This window comes from Cryptotermes secundus, unplaced genomic scaffold (assembly GCF_002891405.2).
Source record: "Cryptotermes secundus unplaced genomic scaffold, Csec_1.0 scaffold1224, whole genome shotgun sequence".
NCBI lineage: Eukaryota > Metazoa > Arthropoda > Insecta > Blattodea > Kalotermitidae > Cryptotermes > Cryptotermes secundus.
Window position 1 is genome coordinate 153,478 of NW_019731289.1, and position 8,708 is coordinate 162,185.

The following is an 8,708-nucleotide window of genomic DNA, read 5'->3' on the forward strand; positions in this document are numbered from 1 at the left end:
TTCGGATGCGTGGCGGCCTCAACTGTGTGACATTTAGAACGCGGATTACCAGTCCAGAGTTGTCGGTACCGTCATTGGTGGGCCACATGGCCGCCTTGACATCACGATAGCATAACTGCTGCCTGTCTTTGCAGATGCAATAAATATGATACCGCATGTGTATTGGGATTAGTTTCCGAATAGCAGCTGCGTAGAGATGGCAGTAGTTGCATGCGCAAATGTCACCTGGACATACATTTCTGTCATACTTTTGTGCTTCTGTGGTCATACCCGGTAATAACCTTTGGCAGGAGTGGTACACAAACGAGTAGGAGACGTAAAAATGTCAAGGCAAGGTACGCGGTTGGATTCGAAAAAAGTTGTAAGTATAATTATATTTTAAATTATTGATGTCATCATAATTTCATCGAGAAGGTAATAAACAATGCAGTTCTGTGATATGAACATTCCGACATCTTAAGGTCAATAATGTGTTTTCAGTAGTGTTCGGTACGAAGATGCATTCATTCTAATTATATTGGGGGTTGTCGAACTCCATGGAGGAGTGCCCGGCTTGAGAATCTGATAGTCCCTCTGTTGGTGAAACAATTCCCAGCCTATTTTATTAACCAAAGGTCCATTGCCGTGTTCATAAAAGCTTTTCACTGGACTGTATCTTCAAGGCAGTTGAATCCAGTCCATGTTTCACACCCTGTTCCTTGAAGATCTGTTTCAGTACTAGGTTAGGTTTCATTCAGTTTAGTTTTGTGGTATTATATGACGTTATGGGGATTCAAACTGTATCATATACTTGCACCTAAAATATTGAATGTTTCAAGCAGATATAAATATATCGAAGTCAGTTTTTGAAGGTTTATTTTTCAACAATCTTGCAAGAAGCATTCTAAACGAAACTTAAATTCATCTGTATATATTTTTAATGACATTTCTAGTAGGCTGCACACTCGCCAGCCCCTGATGGTAGCATATGAGTGCAAAGTGTGTGAAGTCAGTTAACACTATATTTAAGTTACTTGTTCTACATACCTTGATTAAATTTGTTAACATCCTTTTCAAAGTGGCCATCATTACATCGATGTGAATTCTTATTTAATAATTTGTGTTCTAGAATTCAGAGTTATTCACTCTCACCTATGGTGCTTTAGTTTCTCAACTACTGAAAGATTATGAAAATGTTGATGATGTTAACAAACAACTTGAAAGAATGGGCTATAATATTGGCATAAGATTAATTGAGGACTTCCTAGCACGCACCAGTTCTGGTCGATGTTATGATTTCAGAGACACTGCTGACAAAATCCAGGTAAGACAAGGTAATGTACTGTAAATGAATAATGTTTAAATAATACTACTACAATTTTCTTAGAATTATCTTGTTGAGATTTTTTGCTTGATAATATTTATATATATGAAAAAATATATATATATATATATATATTTACAGACATAATATGAAAATGACTTTCTGTTAAGGAGAATATTTCAGTATCACAACTTCCATACTTTTGTTCAGCTGCACAGTGATCACTGTGTAATCCCTGATACAGTCATTTAAGCAAAAACTGTAGTCTGGAAAACAGTAACTGGCATTTTATGAGCTTCAGTCTACAATTCTTAATGCTTAAACATTTTTAGAATACAGGTCGTTCTCATTTCATTTTGTAAGCCTGTATCAGTTTACATAAGTTTCCTCACCAGTACTAATATGCAACTTTCTGATCAGTATAGTAGGGCATCAGTAAGACATGGGTGACAAGGAAATTTCTGCTACAAACCATTTGTTTTTAATAGTACCCCTTTGGCCAGAATGTCCCAGCATGTACTGTGTATTTTAGGTTGCCCTTCATAGCTGAGGACAGTAGTGTGAACATGCATTCCTTTAGGAGCTATGCTATATGTTGCTTGTCTCTCATGTAACAGGTAACCAGTTGTACTCAGAGCTGGAATACCAGCTATCCTAATTGGGATCTTTCATCATTTTTCTTAGTTCTTACATAGGTCACACTGAAAGTCATGAGCAACTTTTTTTTGCATGCAACATGGGAACAGCAGACGAAAGAGAGTATGGTGGTAGGTGAAACCAGCTGTTGTGTGAACCTTGAGTGTCTTGTGATGTCAGTAGCTTGCATCACATGACCAGTATCACTCCTAACAAAATGGCCGACAACGATATGTCGTTTTGCCAGCGTGCTGTCATCAAATTTCTTGTGAAAGAGGAAATCTCTGCTGTAGAAATTCACCAGAGACTTCAGCATGCTTATGGAAGTGTGTGCATGGGTGCGAACAGTGTTCGAAGATGGGTGAAACATTTTAAAGATGGGAACACCAGCATCAAAGATCAGTGTCGGAGCAGTCATCCTCGAACAGCCTCAACTGAACACAACAAGGAAAGAGTGGATGAGATCATTCAAGCTGACAGGCATGTGACTGTGGACACAATGGCCCAAAAACTTGGAATAGGGCACAGTGCAGTTCAGGAGATGATTGAAAGCTTGGGCTATAGGAACGTTTGTGCATGTTGGGTCTCGCGGTTATTGACTGAAGACCACAAAGGTCAGCGAAAAGTCATCACATCAGAACTGCTGCAGAGATATCGACACGAAGGCGATGATTTTTTGCTCTGTATTGTGACAGGTGACGAAAGCTGGTTTCACCATTTCAAGCCTGAAACGAAACGGAACAGCAGAGTATGGAATGGCACCATTTGCATTCTCCATCAGAAAAGAAGGCAAAGACAGTGCCATCAGCTGCGAAGGTGATGGGCACAGTCTTCTGGGATGCAGAGGGGTTTATTCTGACCGAATTCCTGGAACCTGGGCAAACCATCACTGCTGCTCGTTATGTCCAGACGCTGCACAAGCTCCGTCGTGCATTGTGCGATAAACGTCTGGGACGAAACATCATCATCCTACATGACAGAGCTCACCCCTATGCTGCTCGCCTCACATTGGAAGCAATTGCAAAGATGGGGTGGGAAGTTCTTCCACACCCTTCCTATAGCCCTGATCTGGCACCCTCAGACTACCATCTTTTCAGATTTGTGAAGGATCAGCTGCATGGATAACGTTTTGAGACAAGGGAGGCAATTCAGAAAGCAGCGCGTCAGTGTCTTCGAATGGCTGGAGCAGAATTTTACAGGAGGAGAATTTTAAAACTCCCAGAACACTGGAGAAATGTGTACAAAGAAGTGGCGATTATGTGGAAAAATAAAGAAAGGTCTGTAGATTGAGGTGGTGTATTTGGTTTGTCAATAATAAAGCATGTTACTTTACAAAATGTCGTTGCTCATGACTTTCAGTATGATCCTCATAGATAACAAGAATAAGCAGTGATGGCTTCCTCATTTATCCAGTCCTCTTCCTTCATGTCGTCCAGTGCTAATAATTGACAAAGGAACTGAGATAACTTTACAGTTGTGACCTTCAAATCATTGCGGCATTACTTAATGAAATCGTTCTAGCATCTAAATATCTGTTCATGCATTTTTGTTTCTAGATGGGTTTCCGATTATTTCTTGGTGTGACTCCTTCAATTACAAACTGGAGTTCTGCTGGTGATGAGTTTTCTCTACAGTTTGAGACCAATCCTTTAACAGAGTTTGTTGAACTTCCTGACCATTGCCTCAACCTGAAGTATGCAAATATCTTAACCGGAGTGATAAGAGGAGCATGCGAGATGGTACAATTATCTGAAATATATATAAGTTACACAACTTACTTGTATTTTATGTTAGTGTTGTAAAATACCATACTTCTTATATAATTTCTCCAATTATATGCCAGTGTATGCACTACACAGAACACGTTTTGGCAGGTCAGTGTGAATGCTAGGTAAACTGTTGGACCACAGATGGTTCATTCCCCATTTTGTCATTACACATACTGTTACTGGGCCATCATTTGAGGTAGTGTTCTGGGTTGTAACACTCATACTTACATTTTATACACTATATACTATATATTTCTGCTTATATCAATAAGCAATATTCGAGAATTCATCATTCAAATAGTCCACTGTTGAGTAATAGCCCCTCTGAATAAGTATCTTCTTCAATTCCCTTGTGAACTGATTTTTGTTTTCTATTTCTTTTATGTTGTTAGACAGTTTGTTGTAAAAGATACAGCCAGCTACTGAAGGATTACTATTATAAAGTTCCAAGTTGTGCCCATATATATGACAGTCTTTATTATTTCTTGTGTTATATGTATGTATTTGTTCATTCACTGTGCAGTTACACTTCTTTTTTACATATAGGATTGTTTCTTGTATATATAGCGAGTATACTGTTAGTATCTGTAGATTTCTAAAGCTATCCCTGCACGATTCCGGATGTTTTAGCCCTGCAATGTATCTGCCCTTTTTGGAGTACAAAAATTCTTCTGGTGAGGGTCTTAGCACTATGCCCCCATACTATTATTCCATAAGATAGATGAGGATAGGTCAAACCATAATACAACATTCTTCTTTCGTTTAAATTGAGTATTTTAGATAGCCTGTTAATTATGAACAGGTTATGGCTAATTCTACTGCAGGTTTTTTCAATATGTAATTCCCAGCTCAAGGTACTATCTGTTACTACCCCCAGGAAATTTGTGCCTTTTACATTTGATATTTCCCTGTTCTTTATTAAGATTTTTAGATTACTTTCCTGCCTTCATTGTTTTGTCTGGAAGAGTATATAGTGAGTTTTAGATGTATTTATAAATAAATTTTTTGTCTCAAAGTATTGCTCTACCACTCCTATATTATTTGAAGTTGTGTTTCACAGCTAAAAAGGGAACACACATCACAAGACATGGTATACACAGAATATAAGAAAAACGACCCCCATATTAGAAGAACCACATGCAAGTTTTAAGTAAGACACATAAGATGCTTTTACCGGTTCTCACGGTCTCTTTGCTTGCAGAATTCTTATATTTTCTTCTACCCTGAAGATGGAGGCGATACGTTCCTCCGAAACGTCGGTTAACACCACCTATACACGGTGCCAAATCCCAAAAGACTGCTTTCTTCAAGATGAATAATCTTCACAAGTTTTAGTGTGTGTAAATTTATTATAGTTGACGAATACGCACTTTTTAAATACTTCTTAAATAATTTTATAAAGACATATAATGGCAAGCAATGCAGTAGATAGTGTAATTAGGGCACCTGATGATGGCACTATGTTGCCGAAACATGGCGTGAAGTAACAGGTGAAATAGAGTGCACTACAAGACGGCCACTGTATACATATCATGGATGAAAATCAGTGCAACAGGACGCTAAAATACAACATTGTACAAATCCTTTAGTTTTGCTATTGCTATTATAGCATCTTTTTTTATCCAGGGGCTTTTTGAAGTACTTATGGTATTTCTCCTCAGTTTGGGATGGGCTATATTAAAATAATAGTTAAAAATGCTATAAAGAAAGAGTCCCATTTCTTTTCTACCTCATTTTCCCAGGACACTTCAATCCAAGTTTCATTTGATGGAAGATATTCCTAATGCCTTCCCAGCAACAATACATGTAGGACAAATTCTTGAATCCTTATAATAATTTCCTTTTGATGAGTCAGTCATTACCTTGGGCTTTTCTGCTTCTTTTTGCAAAACCTCATTGTGTTCAATATTTTCAGGTTCAGATGGAAGTCACTTCATGGTTTGTACAAGATCAGCTAAAAGGTGACAATGTAACGGAACTACGAATAAAATTCATCAAAAGATTAGAGGATGCCATTCCAGCTGGAGAAGACTAAACCCAATAAAAAGCACTACATTCCATTTAATTACTGTAATAATCATTATATGGGTATAATAACATTATACACACAAACTTCTGGATATAAACACTGTGTTGCTTAATTCTCCCTTTCTCATGGAAATTTGTGAAACTGGATGTACGTGTATGTTGAACATCCAGGTACACATAGGAGAAAGACACTAACACTGAACTGAATCCAATATAGCGGTGCCAGATCAGTGGTCACCACACTGATTTTGTCATATCTGAGTAAAGATCACACAGTTGATACTGGTAATTTGTACACCAGCTTTGCATTGTCCTTGTTCATTCACAAACTTAAGACCCATTCCTTTGGCAGTGTTAGGCAACAGAAAGGTTTGCCTGATGAAGTACAGTAAATGAATCAATGACCAGTCATTCACTTATGGCCATATTATGGTGGCAGTTGGAATATAAGAATGTTTTTAACACTTCGTGGACCGGTGATTTAAATATTTAAATCACCCTGGGGACCGGCATTTTTAAACGTACTACCCTAACTAGTGCACTGTTCACTTTAAAACTTAATATAAAATCTCCTAATTAATTTTTTGAACTAAAATTTTTGGAGAACACTTAACAATGCTCCTAGAAGTGTTTGAGGGTGTGACATTTCTGGAAACTTTCCCCTTTGTGAAGTGGCATTACACAGAACTTGCAAATGTAGACATACTCCTTTTTTTGTGAACTGTGCAAACACGGCATTGCCTAGAAGTATTCTTCCCTTGGAATGTTCACTCTTCACAATTTTCACAAGGGTATTTTTCCGCATATCACTCAAGAGTCGCCCTGGGGAGTACAGATGAGGCCTTCGTGGGGTGGGAGTTGATGGGCCCGGTCATACTAAGTCTTTGTGTGACCCTGGTTCTGCCGCCACCATCTGGACTGTAGCCCAGGCCTTTGCCACATTCATCAGAAATGCTTTGTATTTCAATTTTGAATCAGGGTGTAGATTTTTTGCTGTCCCCGCAATGTTACTACGCGCAATGATATTACCTGCATTATCGTCGGAGCTCCTGTTACTTTTACTGTCTGTGGCCACAATTCTTTGTTGTCCCCCGTCACTGTCGCTCTCTGAATGACAATCCATTACTACATGTCTCACAAGGTAGGTCAGCTAGGTCATCGGAGGAAAATTTGTCCTTGATCCATTCTCCCCACTAGCTACTGGCTGATACACACAGCTTGAAGAAGGCAAAGCAATTTCCTTTATAGTCGGTTAAGTAAACAGCGAAGTCAAGTTACTGACTGCTGACTAAACATTCCAGAGTCTTATCACGCATCTGCAGGCAGTTGTGTGCAATGTAGGTTGTGCCAGAGCGATGTATAGTGTGTTGCAACTTATCGTGTTCTAAAAACCTGTTGAGACGCGAACGGTCCGCCGTGTTTAAAAGCGAAAAACCTTTTAAAGGGTGTGCAGTCCGCAAAGTGTTAACCATTCAATTAAAACTGTGAGTACAGGAAAGCATGACTGGAAAATAGAACATCAAATTTTGGACTGTAGAAATAAAATGGGTGCGGTAAATTGGGCTCATATGCTGCTCAGCACTGTTCAGGGGAGTCATAAATCTGTAAAGTGGTATAATAAATTGCCACTTTACATTCCTAAGTACCACTGTTCAATGCTTATGCACTGTAACTGAAAATTAGAAATATGTGGTCTTCAGATTTTCAAGAATGTAAAGAAAGAAGACTCATCCAGGAGTGGAATGTTCTCAAGTGGAGAAATTCCTCAATGTCTGAGAGGCCCTTTCCAGAATATGTTTCTAGCAGTCTTTGCAGAAAGCGTACAATGTGCGCGTCTTCTGTCATAAACCATAGGAGGAGGAAAGAAATCCAACGCATGCGAAGTGAATGTGTGACTCCCTGCTTCAAACAGTTACACAGACTGGTGAAAAAAAGGACGACAAAAGAGCATATAGTACAATAGTGATCTTTTATTGCTTACAATTCCATAAAGGCAGTTTTCTGAAGGTGAATACCTTCTATCATAAAAATCTAGTCTAAATAGCTTCAGTATCTTAAAAGTGTAATAAATTTAACTGACTCTTCCTAGCCTGCATAAAAAGAGCTAAACCTATCCCTGTAACAGGCCGTGGAGGGTCATAGGGTTGAGAGTTGTCAATGCTCCCACATTTTCTAGATAATCGGCTCGCAGATGGTAGTGAGGTTCTCAGCTTTATGCACCGGGCTTAATCCCCCCCAGGAAGATTCCTGGTTCTAATTTTCATGAGAGGCTGTTGACCCCATGGCCATAGTGTAGCTGGAAGGCTTAGGTAAATTGAAAAATGCAATGATCTAATTGGGAATCAAACCTGTGATCTTCTGGCTTGTAGCATAGTGCCTCAACAAACTATGCTACTGCATGCCTCTTTTACTTGCTGTTCATACCTTAAGATCAGCAGTTTAGATGCTATCCTAAAATAACTCATTCACTTGAGTCCTATTAGATGGGTGTACTGCAACACACACCTCTGTTTTCAACTGATATTCACATGATATTATTCAATATAAACAATAGTCTCTCTTGAATACAAATCAATACTCAATTACAATCATGATCATAGAGAAGCCAAAATAAATCCCACATTTCCTTCAACAATATCCTGTAAAGGTTTTCTCCCCTAGTTTTAAGGAGGGTAATTATACTAAGAGGCACCCACAAGTAGTATCATCTTATAAAATGGTCCATTTGAATATAGATTGAATCATCTCCGCCTTGTCCACAAAAGAAACTGATAATCACTAGTAAAATGGCCATTTATTTGTATGGCAAATTAAAATTAGTGTTAGTTCCCATGCTTTATTAATTTTATTTAGATAAATCCTAAAATGTGCAGTGAGCTTCTTTTGAACTTCTTAGGTGGAAGGGTCAACTGATCCTTATATCATGTTGGGCCAGCTAACATTTGGACAAGCAGAAAAATCATACAGCAAAA

General features: G+C 38.5%; 1 protein-coding gene across 1 annotated transcript; it reads left to right on the forward strand.

Annotated features, from left to right (window-relative positions):
* Window positions 1-118: 118 nt before the first annotated feature.
* LOC111866963 (trafficking protein particle complex subunit 3) lies at window positions 119-6,036 on the forward strand. The gene is made up of 4 exons (XM_023856355.2): window positions 119-361; window positions 1,109-1,303; window positions 3,496-3,678; window positions 5,624-6,036. The coding sequence occupies exons 1-4, from the start codon at window positions 323-325 to the stop codon at window positions 5,741-5,743; spliced, it is 537 nt and encodes a 178-aa protein (XP_023712123.1). The 5' UTR covers window positions 119-322; the 3' UTR covers window positions 5,744-6,036.
* The last annotated feature ends 2,672 nt before the right edge of the window (window positions 6,037-8,708 follow it).